The sequence below is a fragment of the Helicoverpa zea genome, chromosome 7 (assembly GCF_022581195.2).
Source record: "Helicoverpa zea isolate HzStark_Cry1AcR chromosome 7, ilHelZeax1.1, whole genome shotgun sequence".
NCBI classification, from domain to species: Eukaryota; Metazoa; Arthropoda; class Insecta; order Lepidoptera; family Noctuidae; genus Helicoverpa; species Helicoverpa zea.
The window spans coordinates 7,490,462-7,512,007 of NC_061458.1; the positions used below are offsets into that span (position 1 = coordinate 7,490,462).

At 38.0% G+C, this 21,546-nt stretch overlaps 3 protein-coding genes across 3 annotated transcripts; 1 reads left to right on the forward strand and 2 right to left on the reverse strand.

The window, feature by feature from the left end:
• Positions 1-1,026: 1,026 nt before the first annotated feature.
• LOC124631617 (cell division cycle and apoptosis regulator protein 1-like) lies at positions 1,027-13,047 on the forward strand. Its single transcript, XM_047166106.1, has 15 exons — positions 1,027-1,848; positions 2,284-2,441; positions 2,540-2,765; positions 7,190-7,488; positions 7,899-8,151; positions 8,449-8,602; positions 8,731-8,999; positions 9,119-9,289; positions 9,532-9,759; positions 10,067-10,302; positions 10,409-10,511; positions 10,619-10,736; positions 11,127-11,362; positions 11,644-11,759; positions 11,843-13,047. The coding sequence occupies exons 1-15, from the start codon at positions 1,198-1,200 to the stop codon at positions 12,039-12,041; spliced, it is 3,417 nt and encodes a 1,138-aa protein (XP_047022062.1). The 5' UTR covers positions 1,027-1,197; the 3' UTR covers positions 12,042-13,047.
• A 448-nt stretch (positions 13,048-13,495) lies between these two features.
• On the reverse strand, positions 13,496-17,080 carry LOC124631618 (abl interactor 2). Its single transcript, XM_047166107.1, has 9 exons — positions 16,907-17,080; positions 16,315-16,757; positions 15,985-16,173; positions 15,640-15,764; positions 15,485-15,560; positions 15,314-15,381; positions 14,500-14,625; positions 14,285-14,381; positions 13,496-14,147 (listed from the first exon to the last, which is right to left on the reverse strand). Exons 2-9 carry the CDS (start codon positions 16,745-16,747, stop codon positions 13,984-13,986), a joined length of 1,278 nt encoding a protein of 425 aa, XP_047022063.1. The 5' UTR covers positions 16,748-16,757; positions 16,907-17,080; the 3' UTR covers positions 13,496-13,983.
• Positions 17,081-17,702: 622 nt separating this feature from the next.
• On the reverse strand, positions 17,703-20,896 carry LOC124631866 (striatin-interacting protein 1). The gene has a single exon (XM_047166495.1). It carries the CDS (start codon positions 20,724-20,726, stop codon positions 18,270-18,272), a length of 2,457 nt encoding a protein of 818 aa, XP_047022451.1. The 5' UTR covers positions 20,727-20,896; the 3' UTR covers positions 17,703-18,269.
• Positions 20,897-21,546: the final 650 nt, after the last annotated feature.

The window sequence follows — 21,546 nt, forward strand, 5'->3', positions numbered from 1 at the left end:
TGAATTCTGAACAAGAATTTTCTCAATCCGGTAGCTGTTTGTTTTCACGTTTTGCAGTTGCACACGCAAAAAATATGCTTGTGACTACAATCCTTAAAAATGTTTACTTCGGCGTAGCGTGTTGATAAAAAGTATGCCTATGTGTTAGTCCAGGGTATCGCCTATCTATACCAAATACAAAAATAAGGTATAGGTGTTTTCGAGTTAATAAATCCCTCCTGTAGTAATGATACATATATCATTCGAAACGACTTTCTAAATGCAACATTTACTATTAACATACTTCACACCAATTGTCAGTACTTTATACCAAACCTTTAAATATATCTATATTTTCCGGACGGTGGACACTCCATATGCAGCATGATCTTTGTCGGACAAGCTTACCACAATTTTCTAGTTAACTTTATTAAACAAACCTCAAAAAATGAAACTTGTATGTACGAAGAGTCGTAGTGATGTCATACCGACATTTTTCGGATGGTGGACACTCTAAACGCAGCATGATCTTTATCGGACAAGTTGACCACAATTTTCTAGTTAACTTTATTAAACAAATCTCAAAAAATGAAACAGGTATGTACGAAGAGTCATAGTGACGTCATATCGTCATTTTCAGGATGGTGGACACTCCAAACGCAGCACGATCTTTATCGGACAAGTTGACCACCATTTTCTAGTTAACTTTATTAAACGAATCTCAAAAAATGAAACAGGTATGTACGAAGAGTCATAGTGACGTCATATCGACAATTCCAGGAGACAAGCATTAAAAAACGCAGTGGCACCATTTGCGCATTCGAAAAGTTTGTCGGACTCATCGTAAGGACGGCACTCACAAAGTCTTAAATGTATATGTATCAAAAAAAAATTTGTTCACCGGCCTGGGGACCTTTACTCTTTGCTGGGGACTATGGCAATGGGTATAATTTTATTAAAACATTGGGCGTAGGGCATAGAGTATAGAATTTTAGAGTGAGAGACATAGAGTGTTGGTAATGGCAACACTCACTACCGCTGCATCCGGCGTCGAATAGTAAAGTTAGTTTGTGTGTGTGTGAATGCGAATTTTCGTTTGCAAGCGTGGTTATACAATTTGGTGAATATTTTACATTTCAAAACAATTTCGCTGCAGTGCCAGTTAGTAAAATCTGGTTTGTGTTTTTATTTTATGGAGTTATAGTCGATAAAATTAACATGCAATCAGGAAGCGGACCAAAAAATCCGCCATGGGCTCGATCAAACGTGAATACAAATATGACCGGCATGAATCCGCAAATCATGGATCCCAATGCAATGATGACGCAACAGGGGATGATGCAATTTCAACAAACACAAGCAGTATTTAATCCTAGCATGATGCAAGCACAAAGCGGCATGGCCATGCCAATGGCAGGACAAATGCCGATGAACCAAATGGCTCAAGGTCAAATGTATCCAGGAAATGTTGTGGCTTACCCAACGCCGCGAGCTATGAATCCCGGAATGTATCAAAACACTCAATCAAGTCAGTCTTCAAACAACACTGACCAGCGCGTATTTACCGGCACGGTAACAAAAACTCACAATGATTTTGGTTTTGTTGATCACGATGTTTTTTACCAAACATCAGTATGCGCAAAGGGAATCATACCTAAGGTTAATGACAGAGTACTCGTCGAAGCTAATTATAACCCTAATATGCCTTTCAAATGGAATGCAACAAGAGTTCAAGTTCTTCCGAAGACCGGTCCCAACCAAAAGTCCAATGCTCCAAAGAGTAATAATTACAATGCTGTCCCTCCTCCAGCCAACAAGAAGTCATTACCATCACGACGTGATGATCGCCCGCCGCGCAGGGATGACAGGGTAAGCATACATATTCCTTCTATCACTGTATAATCATCGGCAAGGATATTGAGCCCTGACCTTCACCTTAGAAGTGATTTATCGGTTTATTGCCTTAAGTGTACAGTGCCCAAAGCAATCCCCACTCTTCCGCCGTGAGCTCAATATCCGTGCCGATAACTATAAAATGTTACTATCTTAACAACAACAATAACAGGATATGATATTGAAAAATTTCAATTGCATAATCCAATGCAATAGTCCTAACCTATATGTGAGTAAATAAAAAATGGGATGTAAAAGATGAATTGTCATGGATATATTTAGGATTTTGAAATACATATTGTGGTGTTTAAATTAAATAATCAAATTATTAAACATAAAATGCAGTTATAACACTATCTTTGAACATGTCTTAAAAACAAAAAAGTTTATGTTCAAATCTTGTTTTTTCAGTTCACACAGAAGAGGTCACGTTCAAGGAGTCGCTCGAGGTCTCGCGACCGTCGTGACAGCCGCAGCCGTCGTGACTCTCCTCCACGTAAACGCCCAGTCGTGCATCAACCTTCACCCATAAAATATGTTGTCCGAGTACCTAGGATGCCACTTGATATGTAAGTTTTTATTTGAAATGCTTGTTTGTTTTGTTTTATAAATACCACACATCAAGTACAAATAACTAACTAATATCATTATTTGTTCTCCATTTCAGAGCAAAGATGGATGTGCCTGCTTTGTCACAAAGATATACCAATTTGTATGTGCCATCTGATTTCTTTAATGCTCAAGTGAAATGGGGTGAAACATTCCCACCGCAGACACCGTTCTCCATCAACAACCCCTGTGCTTATCATATTATGAACAAAGAAGTGGAAAACCCTCTTCCCAATGATGCAGTTCTAGAACCACCTGATGCAGATTACAGGTTTTCAGCCAAAGTAAGATTAACTTTTGTACTACAGTGTTAAATAGTTTCTATCATAATATGTTATAGTAAGTTCAACTCAGTCTTGCGCGTGGCCTTATGTGTGGGTAACTCTTGTACATACACAGTGACTTTGTGTGCGTGACAAGAGGTACAGTCGGGTACAAATGATGAAATGAAATGAAATTATTTATTTGCTATGAATGTAGGTACAAAAATATGGTGTTAAGTGAAAGTAGAGTCCAGTACATTCTACCATGAGGTATGCAAAATTTTATAAAATATAATTTAAAAAAAATGCAATTATTTGTCTTAAATCAAATTGTGTTAAAATATTGTCCAAAATTCAATGTATAGTTCAAAAGTTCAATATATAGTTAAGAAATACAATGTCAATAATAAAATAATACAATAAAAAACAAAAAACGATGGTACAATGTCAATAATAAAATAATACAAATAAAAAAAACAAAAACGATGGAAGATTAAAATAATAAAACATGACTAATATAAATAGTAAAATTGGGAGTCATGAAGAAATTATTTTTTTATAAATAATCATATACATTCGTCGTTCAAAAAATCATCTATTGTATAATAACATTTTTCAACCAGCAATTTTTTTAGTTTCTTTTTAAATAATTCTAATGTACAGTTTTTTATACTGTCAGGTATTTTATTGTATACCACTGGACCCATATGCATTATACTCTTTTTTAGCAGTGCTGTTTTAAATTTACCTGTATATAAAAGATTGTTATATTGGGATCTCATTAATGTCGGTCTTGTCGAGTGATCTATCCTTGAACAAAACAAACTCATATTACCCTTTACCTGGGGGATAAAGTTGCTTGCGTCCGTAGGATTTACCACCTTATCCTAGGCCCACCCTACACGTGTCCCCCGGGTGGTGCAAAATAAGCAATGACAACGCCGAGCAACAGGCGGCGGTTCAATAACCTGTCCACAGGCTTCTTGCAAGCCTTGAAGGATTAAATCCCTTCAAAAAGTGTAACCATAGTACCTTGGGAAAGCGCTATGAGTATGCCCCACCTTTTAAATATGAATTATGAGCGATTATGAAGAGAATTTGTCATGCGATCCGGCTAACCCCCGGCGCTCGTAGGTACCCGGGCCTGTGAGTGAGAAATTAGCTACCGAAGACCACACAGGAGTGGACGTCCAGGCTCCTGCGACGGTAAATGCTACTGGCAGTACAAGTACAAGGAAAAATTTTGTTCAACAGGCATTTCACCCAAGCCTCTTCAATACAAGACCTAGATCTTCCTCGCTAGGAAATATTTTTCCAGCTACCGCTACCAAGGGTGCAAATAAACCAACTACACCGCCATCCAAAAACGTGAGTGAAAATAACATTTGCCCCCCCCACTTGGCAAAGGGTACCCACCAAATCAAACTCTAAGAAAAGAAAGATGTCCGACAGTCCACCACATGAAAATAATCTCAAGACTGATCCTCAGGACTCCATCAACACCTCTAATAGTTACAGTGGACTACCAATCGACTTAACAGAGGAGACAGACGAAATATTGGGAAACATTAAGCCCACTAAAAGGGTAAGCAAACCACCGCCGATAATACTGTATGGAATAATGGACCTAACTAAGCTCACTGAACTACTTAACAGCTCAGTGCCGCCTGGTAGCTATTCATATAGAATAGTTAACAGAAATCAGCTCAGATTGATGGTGAAAACCCATGAGGTGTATAAGGACACAGTTGAGATTATTCGAAAGAATGGACTCATAGGCCATACCTTCACACAAAAAGAAAAAAGATGTTGTAGAATTGTAATTAAAAACTTGCACCACACTACGCCATTAACAGCAATTACAGAGGAAATAGAAAAATCAGGAAACAAAGTAAGAGGTGATATCATTTGCGCGCGGTCAAGACGAAACAAAAAACCCCTAAATATGTTTTTTGTAAATGTTGAGCCAGGGCCGAACAATCCAGAGTTAAAGCGTATAGAATCTATATACAACACTAAAGTTAAGATAGAAGATCCGCGCAAGACGAATGAAATTCCTCAATGCACTAGATGTCAACAATATGGACATACGAAAAACAATTGTATGCGTCCATTCCGCTGCGTGAAATGCGCAGAAGGACACAGAACTATAGATTGTCCTAAAAAAGATAGGAACACACCAGCCACATGTACACTATGTCATGGAGACCACCCAGCCAACTACAAGGGTTGCCAAGTCTATAAAGAGATACGAGCAAGGAAAATGACACAACCGGCACAGAAGAAAGCACCTATGGTACAGGCAAGAAATAACGTAGCACCCTACAAATTGGAGGACTTTCCACCACTGAAGCCAAGTTACCATGCTCAACAACACTCAGCCCACTGGAACACACCAGATGATACTAGCAAAAATAAAGAGAACATCAAATCTCAGCCAACAAGCTCATTAGAGCATATAATTATTAAACAATCTGAAAAAATTGACATTTTGATACAACAAATAGGTACCCTTATGGGTCTCTTAACTACAGTAATAGCCCAGTCTAAGAAATGAAGTTTGTACGCATTGCTACATGGAACGTAAATGGCTTGCCTCCCAACATCCAAGAAGTAGAATTGTTAATTAAACACAATAAAATAGACATCCTCTTAATATCAGAATCACACATGACTGATGAAAAAGCCATTGTCATTAAAGGATACAATATATACTACAGCAATCACCCAGATGGGACCTCCCATGCTGGAAGCGCTATAATTATAAAAGAAAGTATAAAAAAAACATCATGTTCTTCCGAATTTCAAACAAGCATATCTACAAGCAACTGTAGTATCCGTAGATGACTGGAACGGTTCACTCAATGTTGCAGCTGTGTACTGCCCACCCAAACATCGAATTGATGACCAAATGTTTAACAACTTCTTCCTCTCACTTGATGGCCGGTTTGTTGCTGGTGGGGATTGGAACGCAAAAAATACCTCTTGGGGTTCTAGGCTCACAACAACAAGAGGCAGGATGCTAAAGAAGGCAATCGATGATAACTCACTGAATACCCTGGCATCAGGAGAACCAACTTACTGGCCTTCTGATCACAATAAGACGCCGGATTTACTCGACTTCTTTATTACTAAAGGTATCTCCGACTTATACACAAAAATTGAATCATGTCTAGATGGCAACTCTGATCATACACCGGCAATATGCACATTAAGTACTACTATAATATATAAGGAGCCTCGTGAGGCGCTATATAATAAAAAAACAGACTGGGAAGCATTTCAGAGCTTCATAGATGAAAATGCTAATCTACAGATTCCTCTAAAAACGGAAGAAGACATCGATAAAGCTGCCCGGTATACAACCAATTTAATTCAAACAGCCGCCTGGAAATCAACTCCATGTATCGACCAACATAGGCGACAAACACAGGACTACACACTGGAAATAAGAGAGATGATAACCGTGAAAAGACGACTAAGACGCAACTGGCACACAAGCAGAAATGCAAATGATAAAAGAGCGCTCAACAATGCACAAAAGAAACTAAAAGAAATGATCAAAACCTATGAAAATGACACACTACAGGACAAACTTAAAACTCTCTCGCCATGCAAAGCAGAAGACTACACTCTCTGGAAGATGACCAATTCATTGAAAAGACCACAAGTTCACATGCCCCCGCTAAGGCAGCCTAGCGGAGGTTGGGCGAAAAAACCATCTGAAAAAGCAGAGACATTTGCCAAGTTCCTCAGAGATGTATTTAAGCCAAATGACCCCGACATCATGTTTCCTGAAGCAGAAATAGACAAAATTCTTAGCAGTGATCAGCAAATGTCCTTACCCCTGCGCCTGTGTACTCCAATTGAAGTACTTAAAATAATAAAACACTTAAAGAAACGTAAAGCACCCGGGTTTGATCTAATCACAGCTGAAGTATTGAAAATATTATTTTTTAAAATTCTTACATTATTATACTAGATTATACGTTTTTTTACAATCTTAGTCCACACTTTTATTTATTGTGCGCGTACCCCGAGATCTAGAAAATATGTAAGGAGTATTTAATTGATCTTAGATATTTCACCTCATTTATTTCTTAGATACTGTCAACGTCAATTTGAAAAAACTTATGAGAAAATAATGAAAAACTGTAAAATGTAATAATAAAAAGCTTTGAATGTTGTTTCATTTTTTGAAACGCTACCTGACTCCTTAAACATTTTTTCCGTGAAGAACTAGACATTTTCGTAAACGACTGTACCCATAACAAAAAGCGATAAGAACACGTCATGCTCGGACGACGTCACTGTCACACGAATGAAAGTTGTATATTTACAAGCCGACGCACACATAGGGCCGCGCGCAAATCTGAGTTGAACTATCTATAAAGCAATATTTTTATTCAAACATTTATTAATAATAATATATGTGTTTTTTTAAGGTTATGTTAATCAGCATGCCAACTCTAGAGGCCCTGTATCAGAAATGTGGACTTACGAAAGTTGATGACAAGGACAAGGGACGCTCCAGCTCCAGTAAAAATCCTTTACATCCTACCAGACTTATTAAGTTCCTTGTGGGTCAGAAAGGGAAAGGTGGTGAAAATTTTGCTATAGGTGGACCTTGGAGCCCGACTTTGGATGGTGAAAATCCTCAGTCCGATCCAAAAGTTTTGGTGAAGACTGCTATACGTACTTGCAAAGCTCTAACAGGAGTGGACTTATCCTCATGTACACAATGGTAAGTGTCCTGTAATTATTTATGTGGTCAGCTAACTGTGCTACACTGCAATTTTATCAATGAAATCTAAGTTGGGCTGGGAGTTTCTTCTGGAGATATTATCATAGCATGAGCAGTATTGATCAGTGAACCTACCAACTTATTGGCTGTCTGCCCTACATACAGAAGAAGCTTTGACCCATCGTCGTTCTTTATATTAGTCATGGTACACACATTCTTTAAGTGAGAGTATGAAGGCGTTAGTACATCGTGGATGGCGCAACTCATTGGATGCAGACTCGATGTACTGCATACCAAACAGCAGTTTGTTTTACTCTCGTAGCGGATGTGTGGTGTCCATGTCTGCGGTCGGGTGGGCGGCGCGCGCGTTGCGCTGTGAGTATTCCACTATAACTGTATTACCCATGCAGGTACCGAATGGTGGAGTTTTACTACTGGCGCGAGGGAAGCGGCGGCAAGTCGCGGCTCGAGTGTGTGGTGTTGTTCCTGCCCGACGTGTGGTCGGCGCAACCGTCGCGTATCGACTGGACCACAGTACAGGAGCAGTATAAGGCGGCCTGCGATGTGGCCATCCGAAAACTCGACGGCGATCAACCGGCGTCCAGCAAGCCAGAGCAGCAAGTGGCGGCGCCGGCCGACACTCCGGCGGACAAATCGCAAATTGTTTGTTCCCAGTTTTGTTTAGTTACGTTTCCGGCTGCGCGTGCTTCTAAAATATTGGAAGAGCAACGTGCCAGTGCTGCCGACTACAAGCAGTTGTTGCCATGCTGACATCGCCCGGAAATAGATAATATTATTATAATCACTACCTTCTTACTCTTCACAGAAATAATTTAAAAATCCTCTTCTAACTCTTAAATCTAAAGTAAATTAATAAATAACTCAGCTTTTTTTTTTAATTGACCCTGAGTTTCTTTTGGAAATCTGATATGAAAATTCATTTTCTTGTACAATTTTTAGGAGAAAGATCTGGATAGTAGCACCATAACTATAGACGAAAATGATGATGATGAGGAAAAACCTGAACCAACGCATTATTCAAAAATAGATCTAAGGTCTATAAAGGTTGAACAGTTACGACAAGAACTACGTGCTCGCAACGTTAGTTGTAAAGGTACAGTTCAGATTGTTATTAGTAGATTAGTCAGTGGATGTCCTGTGGCTGAGATGATGATGATGAGATTAGTAGTTTTATTTTTCATTCAGATCACTAAAGACAACAATTTATATTATTTCTAACAGGGCTGAGGGCTCAGCTAGTTTCTCGTCTGTCAAAAATATTGAAAACTGAAGAAGCTGAGGACAAGAAAGATGATGTGATGGAGCTAGAGGATGATGAACAGGAACAAGATAAAAAGGCAGAAGCTCAGGAAGAGGAAAAAATTGAAATCAAAGATGAGGAAGAGGAAAAGAAAAGCGAGACGAAAACAGACAAAGATGAGAAAAAAGAAGAAAAAGTTGAAAAAGAAGAGAAGAAAACTGAGAAGGAAATAGAAGAAGAAAAGAGAAAGGTAGTTGGTTCTGTAAAGATTTAATGTGGTTTTTGTAAGACACTTAGTTTTTACTTGATTGATCTTTATTATTCTATACATTAATGCTCTTTTGTAACACCAATTTATGTATTTAACAGCTGGAGAAGGAAAAGCAGTTGCGTAAGTCTCGCTACGAGATCCCAACCACCCCACATATCTTAGTGCACCCATCGAATACGGCGAAGGGAGGGAAATTCAACTGCAATGTCGCCACGCTTTCACTTTTGTTGGACTACCGTATCACTGACAACAAGGAACATAGCTTTGAGGTTTGTTGCTCATATAATTGTTCTAGTATGTATGATCTATTAGGGTGAATTGCACCATTTAACTATAAGATATCCAAACCATATCTAGCTGTGTACTTGGCGGCTATTGTTATAGGTAATTAGTAAAACTTACTAATAATGGCGAAACAGCCGGATGATTCATGTAAAGAAACTTAGCTGAATATTTTTCTTAGTTATTTCTCGCCATAGTCATACAAAGATAAAAACTTTTCATGCCACAGTTATTCGTGTTTGCCGAGCTTTTCAACGAGATGCTGATGCGGGACTTTGGCTTCTATATTTACAAGACTCTTTACACATTACCTGAAAAGGCAGAAGAAGTCAAAGAGAAGAAAGAGGGTGATGACAAAGCTGATAAAAAGGTTGAGGAGAAGAAGGAGGATAAGAAAGATGAAAAGCGTGATGATAAGCGCGATGACAGGAGAGATTCACGCAGAAAAGAGAGGAAGGTAATATACTGCCTGTGGACATTATAGATTACATAACCAACTAAAAAAAAAAAACATTTTAACATAGATGTCTACTATGTTACAATAAGAAAAAGTCGTTTGTGAGTCTGACCATGTCGTATTGCTTTTGGATCCATTTTCTGATGCTTTAATGTCCAAGCAAGCATGTCTAGACACTTGTTGCCTATGATTCCTCCAATTGCAGTTCAGAACATATTCTGACTATATCTCTTCATATCTGCCAGTCTCCTCACTTAGACTGCAATGACTAGAACTGTATCTCATGTCTTATGATTTTTACAAACAGGATAGTCCCAGTGACGATGAACGCAGTAGTTCGCCCAAGCGTCGCAGTCGTGGAGTGGAATTGCCACCGGACCCATACCTATTACTATCTCTAGTCTACTTTGACACGTCCCGCGGTGGCAGCATGACTAAGAAAGATCTACAGAACTTGTTCATGAGCCTTGGCCTACAACTGTCGCGCTCACAAATCAGAGCTGTGCTTGAAAAAGTGTGCGTGAAGGAAATGTTCAACTACAAGTAAGTTAACTTTTGTATTATCCTTGTAGAAAGGCATTTTATGATCACATATATAATAGTAGAACATATATTGACAAGCACTTATAATATTTTATTTTACTTTTAGAATTCTTATCCAAACTATCAGAGATGTGGCATCGGGTTCACCAGAGGCAATTCAAGATTTACCATTAGACAGCACAATCATGGGTACTGAAGTGCCTTCTCATGTAAGTATTAGTTTCCATTAGTGCAAAAAAATTATACTACATGATATGGGTCTGTTTTCCCTTCTCTAAACTATATTTACAAAACTAATCACATATTTACTCTTTAGATTGCAGAATTAGAAGAAACCATTGCAGCAGGCAATCGGAACTTATTGCCCATTTTCAACGCATCAAGTGATGGTTCCAGTGAACAGTCTAGTGATACAAAGGATGTCAGCGAGTCAGGTAATCATTCATATATTACTTTGCACAGTTTGACTATAAAAGTAAGACTTAAATGGCCTTACTACAAAAACTTTAACCCCTGTTTTACACTTGTCTAATAAAATTTTGGCTGCAAAATGAACCGTATGTCAACGTCATAATTTGACATTTTTTTAGACAAGGCATAAACTGACGTTTAAAAGTTTTTGTGGTAAGACGGAAAAAGTTTTGAAATTATTAATTTTACAAATCGGTTCATTCGTTTCAGGAACAAGCAAATAATGTTCCTCTTGCTATATTTATATAGATACACAAACTTTTTCACATCTGTTTCCAAACTTACCAGGACTGGTCAGAATAGGGTTTTACTCAATACCCAGTAATATTTGACATTGTTGTTGTTGTATCCAGGCATGGTGATGTACAAGTCTCGGCTGGTGGACGTGGGCGCGCTGGTCCGCGCGGAGGCGCGCAGCGCGGCGGGGCGCGCGCGGCTGGAGGCGGCGCTGGAGAGCACGCGCGCCGCGCTCAAGGCAGCTCGCGCCGCCGCCGCCTCCACGCAGCAGGCCGAGCGAGGCGCACAGACACAGGTCTCCGACCTCAGCGCCAGTCTCGCTGCTGCGAGGGCTAGGATCGCCTCGCTTACGGTATGTGTTTTACTGTATTGTTATATAAAAAGTCATATCAAGATTGTTTATGTTTAATTAAGCACCTACTCAAATGTGGTACATAATCCTGTCTGTTTTTTTTTCTGCCCATTTCATAACTGTTTCAAACCTTCCATTCTCTCTCACTCTTTTCCATCGTTATTCATTCAGCCTGTTTTTGACAAAATACAACCTACTAATGCCTACTTCCTGTAAAATAAAAACAACTTGTTTTGCTTATGTATGTTTTGGATTTACGAATATTTTTCTTAAACTTGCAGGCTAGCTCAAAAATATTCCATTCGGCGTTGAAGAGTATTCAGTCCAAAGTTGAAGCTGTAGTCAATATCAAGTACGAAGATGATGATGTTGTAGAAATTGTTAATGGACCTGCACAGTAAGTGAAATAATCTTTATTGTCTTTCAATTCTGCAAAAAATTTAATTGTTAAACATACTCAAGTATGTCTTTCTTTTATAGAAATGCAAAGGACGTGAAAAAGGAAACTTCTAATGCGAAACAAGAAAAGAACGAGACACCAGCCACTAATGAAACTGAAAATGAAACAAAATCAGAGGAGAAAGTCGATGCTGAAGAGAACAAAGATGACGCCGCAACCAAAAGTCAAGAAACTGAAATAACAGTTGCGGAAAATATGGATCTAGATGATAAGGAATAGTATAAGTTATATGACAAGCCGTACAGTTGATCTTGGTTTTAAATATTTTTATACGCTGTACTGCATATTCTAAACTCATAGATAATGTATTCATAAGTCAAATTAAAATTAGCGTCTTCTTATACTGTGTCGGATTATACCTATTAATTTCGTGATATTTTAGACGTAATAAACTCAAAATTTATTTTGATTGATTCTTGAACCTTGCAAACCATTATGCAAATAAATTGTTTACCTTTAGACAGATTCCAGTCTTCTTCCAAAACTTATTTTTAGGGAATAACAGGTACTTAAATGTTGGCTATCATAAACCCTATTTTCTGAAAGTGCATTTATGGTTACGGTAATTTTGTATGAGGAGTTTCGATATTCCTAAGGTATACATAAGTTGTAACTGGCGCCACATATTTTCGGCGAATGTTTTTTGGGGCCTAAAATGCTATAAATATAACGCACAGTGACATGGCGGATCGCAGGTTGATTACCGACGTATGAAATAAATTGTTATAATGACAAATAAGGTCATTCGTACACTAGGCAACGCAAGTCTTCGATACCCGACGATTTCTATCTGTCATTATGACTAGGCAATACAATTTCATGTAGTTACATACACACATACAAGCACGTGTTATTTTGTTTCATGTTACACACTAGCAGCTAGTGTGTAACATGAAATTAGCTAGTGACTAGCTGAACAGATATCGAAGATTTGCCTTACTTTGTGTTCGAAGGAGTTTATCATCTAAACCGTTTGCAAATCTGAATGTAAAAATATTAGTTTTTTAAAGATGTATTGGTAAAAACAAGGATACCTAGATCCAACATTCAGATTACAGATAAATGTACCTATTGCGTGATCTTACCAAAATATTTGTTTCTTGATGTGTGACATTTTATAATATAGTGGAGTATTAGATAAAAGGCATTTTAGTGCTTTTATTCGAGTAGATTTAAGTATTTCTGTCATGTGCATTTAAAAATGCAATATAAAAATTCACAAATATTGAAGTTGTTTTCACTTCTATCCTGTTTTTCATCCGTATCGGATTCGTCAAAGCTGATATCAGACGCTTCACTTTCGCTCCATGATCGCCAGTAGACTTGAATGACAAAAAAACCGTTAAAAAATCTGATCATCGTAGAGCAGACAAGTTTTTAAAAATATGCTTAACCGGCTTTTCCTGATAGAAGGGCCTTGCAAAAATTGGCTAAATCCAAATGAAGTCTTTCCAAATTGACCAAAACATTTTTCTTTCACTTGGCGTTCACTTTGTATCTGTACTAAGTATTTATACATCCATGCTCGTATCCGAACAACAACGTCGTTGGATCGTTCTACCAATTCATTCGGCATTCGTGTTCCATTTCATGTTCAGAGGTTGACTTGCATCTAATTTCCGTAACACTGCATTTTAAATTGTGCTTTAAGGAATGTAATAAACATGCAACAATACAGTTTTAAATGTTTATTTCGTAGTTATTCCTTATTTTAGAAACTGCTTCCTTCAAATAATTATTTCAACCATTATAATAGAGCAATTATCTTTAACTTGTTTACATAATCTCTACAAATAATTCCATAATATCATTATATAAATAGTAAAAATAAGTTCCATATAAATACTCTAGGTAAATGTTATTATTACAAACAGGTATTAGTAACTCAGTACATACTTGATTTATTTGGAATACGTCGTGAATAGATATAATCAAATGTATACGATTAAAAATTCTAGATAATATTTTACTTACAGGCTAGGATCATCAAGAAATATGTAGTAGGTACAGATAGAATACTTATATGAACATTTTTTTTTTCAAATAAGCTTTTGTATACAGGCATGTCGATAGATCGACAATGCAAATACTAATATCTATTTCCTAGTGTGCGAAGTGACGATGTCAAAAAAAAACAGGTACAACTGATTGGATGTTAGCATTACACGCAGGGCTCTACATAGTTTCCTGGGAAGAGGCCTGTCACTCCATCCATTACACCTTCCCACCAGCCATCGTCGTTTTTCTTCAACACATAGATCACGGCACTCTCTTGGAATGATAACTCGTCCTCTTTATCGGCATAGTAATCGTATATTGCGACCACTGAAACAATTGAAATAATTGATATGATTGAATCTTCCTACACATTGTTGGGTTAAAATGATGTCATCATCATGTGCTTAGTTAGCCTTTTAGTTGAATGAATGTTTAATATAAGGATGTGATACTAAAGTTGTTACCTTTCTCAATGTAGTTCTTTGGCACCCATCCAGGCAAGTCTTCTTCATCTGGCACTATAGCAGGAACTGCGTTTGTGTATGGAGTGCCCATCTTGTTCTAAAGAGAAAATGAAGGAAAACTATTAGGTTGGTAATATTATGCCAGTGGATTGTTTACAAGGAGGTAAGTAAGTGGCGTCTCTCATGGATAGCCACATAAAATACAGAAATCGTACATTCATATGGTGAGGTCTGCCGAAGCCGTCGTGAGCCAACTCATCGTCCATTGGCGGCGGTGGCAGTGGAGGCGACACGGAGCCGCCGCGGATGGAACCGCCTCCCGCAGACGATGACGAAGCGCGCTGAAATTGTAGGTTTATGTCATGCAAGTGCCGAACATTTAACGGTATACGACTAGATATTTTAGGATGAGTGTCAAATCTTTTTATGTGGCTCTTATGCAAAAAGTAAATAAATTATTTGAGTTTTCATATTATTCAGTTCAGATTTCGCTCATCCTAAAATAATCAAAATTAAAATAGTTTAGGCGAAAAGCTGAAGCATGCTATAAATGCATAAAACCAGATAGAACTGAGAGCAGCAAGTACCACATTTGTTGGGTAAGGTCTTAAAACTCCATCCATAGGTAATGTGTAAGGTTGACATGACAACAGAAACTTAGGTCAACCACTTATACAACGAAAATAGGTGTTTTTACATGTGCAAACAAACTGCAATCTGTTCAAATTGGCTACCCAAGATATAGCCATATTTCGCTTTCAACCTCTATAGTAATAGAAGTGGGATCACTACAATGGTTCAGGGTAGATTATGAACTCACGACTTCCCAATTGCTGATGTTGGGCTATTGGATCTAGTCAACAGAAATTTCAGTAAATTATAAAGCACTTCAATTATTTGTACTTGCTTCACATTAGGTGGCAGTTCAATTTTCTCTAGGTACAGATTTTTCCATAAAATGTGTCGCAAGTACAAAAGCTGGTACAACAGATTTTGTAAATTACAGTTTAAAAGTGAAATATCACAAACCTGTCCAGGCAAGCTCATGGAATGTTGGCTGTGTTCACCATCGGAACCAATCAATGGGGATGGTGGGGCTGAAAAAATAATAACAAGTTAAATAAATTGGAGGGTGATTTGAACCTTGACATACTCATGTTTTCTTTGATCAAAATGTATAAGGATGTCATAAATACTCACGTGGCATACTGGAATGTAAATCTTGCTGTGAATAGTTTGAAGGAGCTTGATGCTGATTTGGATGCACCATTCCCACCTAAAACATTCATAAAATATATGAATTGAAAGATATGCTTTCATAAACAATAGAAGCAATATGTATATGCTTTTCTTACTTGAGGCTGTGCCACAGGCAGGGTTGAGTACCCAGGTGGGCGACGCGGGTAGTTGGGGGCGTAGTGCGAGGGCACTTGAGGCGGCGCAACGGCTGGCGGCGTGCGGTACTCGCGGGATGATTTGCCTATAATGAAGTTACAAATGTACTTGGAATGGCTATTAGACAGGTATAAGTCATTTTTTATCTGGGTGTGCCCTTGGGAGGTTGTTGAAATTGTGAGGAATACAAAAAATCTTACTAGCCTCCTTGCTCCTTCCTACCAATATTTCATAACCATACAATTTTGGCTATTTCATACTATGTATGTACTTATAAAATAATAAGTTTTTTATGACAAGCTTACCCAGAGTACCACGTCCCAAGGTGCCAGTGTTAGCAGCAGCCGCAGCTCTCACAGCAGCCGGTGGGGTGGGAGGTTTGGTGGTGGGTGCAGGCAGTGTGGCAGCACTGGGAGTAGAGCCTGACCGCCGGCCTCTAGGAGTCCCACTGGTCGCTCCATTCCAGCGAGCACCATGCCCGATGTCATCCAATGCTGAGAAATAATAAGGTTTAATGTAAGCATCATATGCCTAGCCTTCTCCCAACTATATAGGTAGGAGTACACACCTAAGCACCAGTTGTATTGTAAGATTTGATGTTAATGTTTGTAGATGTTAATACTACATGTTCTCACCTGTGTAATCAATACTCTTTCTCACATATTTGATAGGTTTCTCCGGATTAGCAGGAGCAATGATTTTGTACTGCCTGTTGGTAACTTTGTTAGCAGTCAACACCCCAATCTCCCTTCTTGCCACTTTCTCCTTATGAATGGCAACAGTTTGAGCGATATGGTTCATTTGCCCTTCCATTTCAGCCAACTGCATAGTTTGTAATTCCAACAGTTGTAAGAAGTTATATGCAAGAGTGTTGATTTGATATGCTACACTAGCCAATGATTGTGTTGTGTAGTTCTTGGTACTCTCCAGAGCGAGTCTCTTGTTCTCGGACTGAAAATAATTAGCTTCGCAGTAATCAGCTACACGCTCGAGATTCGTGTGGCTGTCTGTTAGATGGGTGCGCCCCTCCGGGATCTCGGTCTGCAGTAACGCAGCTAGCTCGGCCATTTTGCTGTGGCTAAAATCAGGCAACACGAACTATTACACGTGTTTGTGGTATTAAAACATTTATATGGCGTAATTATGACAAATTAACGTACAGGATACAATACAAATCAATCATTACATGACCCACAGGAAGTTAGCAAAAGGGATATCAATTCTTACCTTGTAATAAACGCTGGGAACGAATAGCACGACGTTTAAACTAAAGGAGCATATTATTGAAAATAGAATAAACTAAATATGATTTAAAATCAACTTTCAACTTAATATACTACGAAAAACACAAAATAAATCCAAGTTTTGGGTGGGACGTTGCATAGTTGCATACACAGATAAAAAACTAGATATTGCATGAAGCGACCTACAGACAAAATATTGACTACCTACTTTGACGTTTAATTTCGAGGGTTACCACCTGTGTTTATTGCTTTATTTGTAGGAAAATAAACAGAAACGCAAAAAGCTAAATCTAGATTCCTAGAGAAACCCATACCGGGGGCACAGAAATATACCCCGTGTATATTATTTTTGTATGTACGCAATAAAATCAAAACCAGCTGAACTATCATAATCGGTTTTCTAAGACAAATGAGTGATTTTTAGGAATGCGGACGGTTTATGAGGTAAATAATTTATCCGAGTGAAGTTACTTTCAAACTAAAGAATTATACGCGCAATAAGGAAAGATACTACTTACTACTTTTATCGTCCTATCGTGTCCTTCACCTGGCTCTGAACTACTGCTCCAATACTTCATCAAAATCGGTTCAGCCGTTCTGGAGTTACAGGGTAAAGGACACGACATTCTTTTACAATCGATATAACAAGTTCAGTACCTGTGAAACCCCCGAAAGTGTTTGGGTACTGCATAAATTATTTTATGGAAATGTTAGGGTACTGATCATATGCAGGTATATATTTTTCAACCATAGGTACAAATGAAAGAACAAAACAGCAATGTTAATTTAAAATTTTATTTAGATGTAGCTAATTTATATGTATGTAGGTATTAAGCATGTTCAAAATACTAACATATCAAATCTTTCAATTTCATTATAGGTTCCAGAAATTGTTACACAAATCATTTATAGTTATAATAGTTATGGTCAGTTCAGTTCTGTTTCGTGTGACTTTAGTTACTAATACATGATTTTAATATACATAATTCATTATCCACAAGCTCTAAAATGTTAACTACAATAACATACACACATTTTACATCTAGTCTGACTAAAATAATGTATATTCATAATAATTTAGCTTCAAGTTAATATTTAGTAATGTATTTGTTTTACACAAGAACTCTGTCATGATAGTTTTATTTAAATATTAAAAAAATACTCAGTGTAACTTAATTAAGTAACTACAATAATAAGACAGATTTATAAGAAAACATTTTAAGAAAGTTATGCAATTTTCTATTTAATAAAACATGCTTCTGAATAAGAGATATTTAAAAATTATAAACTATCTGTACAAAAACATAAAGTTGTTTTACATGAAATCTAATGAGTAATATAACATTTCATGCAGTCAGTAATACATCCCAGTTTATTTCATTGTTATAAACTTCTTGTTCAAGCCATAATTCATAATTATCTTTGAATTCTTCATCAAGTTCAATATTTGCTTCTAATACACTATTTATATCTGTCTCAAGTGGAGTCAAATCAATTTCTTGCTCCCCACCAGAGCCATATCTTCTGCTGTTGAAGCGGTCAACGCTTACTCGCAGGGCACACTCCTCGTCTTGGAAATCCCATGGTCTTGCATCAACATCATTACCAAACGCCCAGTCATCATTCAATCTGTGTCTTACTTTAGAATATATTGCACTGATTGTTTTCATATTGGTTTTTCTCCACTGGCGGCCCAGATACTTGGTCTGCATTTTAAGTAGTTTTAATACATAAAATTGCATCAAAGCATGTCTTACTTTCAATGTACGTTTTAAGATAGGTGCACTTTTAAATACAACAAGCATCATTATTCTTGCATTCTTCCATTTAGTTAACTTATTCAAAATCCTTAATAGATTGATGCATGAGAATACATTCCTCCATGAGTATGGAACAGTTGAATCACCAATATCCAGACATTCCTTTGTCAGTTCTGGTTGTTCTCCAATCACACAAGCTGGGAAGTCAAATATGGGTATAGTGTTCTTAGCTCCAACATATGACAAAATATTTTGATTGAAGAATTTTAGCACTAATGGCATACAGTTGGCATAAACCAAATGCTGTGCCATAAACTCAAATTGATATACATGATTTAATTTTAAATGTTTCAAAAGCAGTAATAATATTGCAGTAACTGCTTTAACAATGATTTCTTTATGTCTGTTTACATCAATGCCAAGCTTGAGGGACTGGAGAACAGTCATGGGCATTTCTTCAGGTAATAAGTCAGCCATTATGTTGATGGAATAAGTTTTGGCAGTAGATGTGGGTGCTGCTGCCAAAAGGATTTTTAAGAGTGCAATCATGTACTGTGGTAAATTGGGTAGCATAGCTTTATATAAGACTTCCACTTCAGTTTCTTCAACTTCTTTTTCTCCTCTTGTGAGTGGGCTTCGAGCTATCTCAAGTTCTCTTTCTGCCTGTAATTCTGAGAGACTGGTGTACACGTGTTTTTTGAGTATGTCTATTCCTTCGTGTATGGGCTGTGGTAATCCTGCTGTTGTTTGTCGATCTCCAGGAAGGGAATACCCAACAAACTTGATTCTGACATTATCAAGAAACATGTCAATATCTTTCTGGCGCACTTTAGATTGCCATGGAAGACTTCGAGGGAGTGGAGGTGGGGGAGGTGGACTGTCAAACTGTTTGAAATACATGTAGTAGGGGCAATTAGGATTATTTTCTGATTGTGAACCCTCACTTGGGATAGACTGAAATTCCATTGAATAATCTTCTGAGCCATTGCCTGTTTCTTCTTTGTCCACAAAAATTTGCTCATCTGATTCATCTAGTGAGGTTTGTTTCATAAATAGGTGTCTGCGAATTTTGCCTTCTCGTTCATTTTCTTTCAATAGTTTTCTTTGGCCAGGATTTTGATTCTCAAGCATATCAGCTGCACTGGGAGGTGGAGAACTCGCTCTCATACCTTTGATGATCTCAATAGTATCTTCTGATAGAGGAGGCAGGTCATACTTCTCCCTAAGCCTAGCTTTGCGTTCCTTAAGTTCCTTTGACCCTCCTAAATAAACAAGTAAAACTTTCCATAGAAGAAGGAGCACTTTTTTCATAGGAAAGTGGGGTGTGGTTCCAGCACACAGATGTGTCACCATGCTCAACAGCTTCACTGGTAGTAGTTCTTCTCCAAACGGTGCTCCCAGCTCTTCCTTAAAGTTTTTAACTAAATGTTTGTATTCAGTTTCAGGATTGTCTTTTTCTGTTCTCATATATTCTGTGATAAGATACAGAACTGATAGAATAACTCGTAAGTTTGTTGAGTCAGCAAGAGATTCTGCAAGCTTCCTGGAAGCTATAGCAGAACTGCTTCGTACAATTTCGAGGTTCAATAATTCGACAAAGGCAGAAAACGTCCCCATATCGTACAGCATCATGACATTGACACGGGCCCAGTGTGCTTGCTCGGCATCAGACTGCATCTCCGCCCAGCAGCCTTGCGCTAAATACAGTATACAGCGAGTAGCGCGCATACGTATCTCACTCACAGCAACATCCAAGTGCTCCAATAACTTCATGACTACGGTGCGCTGCTGTTTATTTGTTAATCTTTGCCAACTTGGTGGATAGTTGAACTCTTCCATGATGTCTTCAAACGCTTTAACATTGAGCTGGTATTCTGGATGCTCGGTGTAACTGTATAATTCGGCTATTTCGTTGGCTTGAGTGTCACAGTCGTCGTACACGAAATCGAGCTCGGGGCTCTCCATATCGTTAACACAATCCCCTTCTTCCATGGGGCGGCGAACATCAGGCCCTCCGCGGCGGCCGTTGCCGTTAGTGCCCATTTTGTACAAATTTATGGACAATATTTAATCCATAATATGATTTCACATTTCAGAATTGTAATATAAAGTAAAGAAATACTGAGATTTATGTAAAAAGAGCGATTTTAAGACAAGTTTTCTCGTCTTTTACGAAACCACAGACAACACATGGAATTGGAATTGTTACAGATACTAACATGCACAGACAGACCGAGACTTTTGGAGAGTAGGGTTTCCACCACTGACCTCTATATTTACCACTGGACAGGCTGTTGTCAACGTGCTTTTGTGCTCGTTTGATAATCGCCATTTTGGCGCTGTTAGACGCAGCGAGTGTCCGTGGTACTAAAATTATTTTACAGAGAACCAATGAACAAACACTTCTCTCACAACCATTTGAAATTAAACGTCAAAATTAGTTCTGTAGACACTCGCTTAGACGATATTGGCGCTTCAAATGGGCACAAAAAAATTGCTGTCAAACGTACGGAACAGCCGGTCCAGTGGTAAATATAGAGGTCAGTGGTTTCCACACAGTAATTATTGTTTTCCTGAAGAAAGGCATGTATACAGGGTTACTGGTAAGTAGACCGCATCCTTTCATGAGGTGATAGTATAGGTCAATACGGACAAATTTGACCATGGGATACACTAGGCAAAAGTTAACCCGTTTGAAGATAATCGAATTTCAAAAATATATTCAGTTGTCGATAAATTCAGTTTCAATTATTATTAAAATATGATATTCAATGGCAATGCTCTAAATATTTTTTAGCCTTTCCAAGATTTAAGAGTCTGTGGTTAAGCCCACACCGCCCACAACGTTACTTATACGCTTATT

Coding starts and splice junctions, on each gene's coding strand:
- LOC124631617 (XM_047166106.1), top strand. CDS start 1,198: ATGCAATCAGGAAGCGGACCAAAAAATCCGCCATGGGCTCGATCAAAC. Junction 2,442..2,539: donor CCTAGGATGCCACTTGATAT/GTAAGTTTTTAT, acceptor TCTCCATTTCAG/AGCAAAGATGGATGTGCCTG. Junction 11,363..11,643: donor CTAGGATCGCCTCGCTTACG/GTATGTGTTTTA, acceptor TTAAACTTGCAG/GCTAGCTCAAAAATATTCCA.
- LOC124631866 (XM_047166495.1), bottom strand. CDS start 20,726: ATGGGCACTAACGGCAACGGCCGCCGCGGAGGGCCTGATGTTCGCCGC.
- LOC124631618 (XM_047166107.1), bottom strand. CDS start 16,747: ATGGCCGAGCTAGCTGCGTTACTGCAGACCGAGATCCCGGAGGGGCGC. Junction 16,174..16,314: donor AAAGAGTATTGATTACACAG/GTGAGAACATGT, acceptor ATTATTTCTCAG/CATTGGATGACATCGGGCAT. Junction 14,148..14,284: donor AAAGAACTACATTGAGAAAG/GTAACAACTTTA, acceptor CAATTGTTTCAG/TGGTCGCAATATACGATTAC.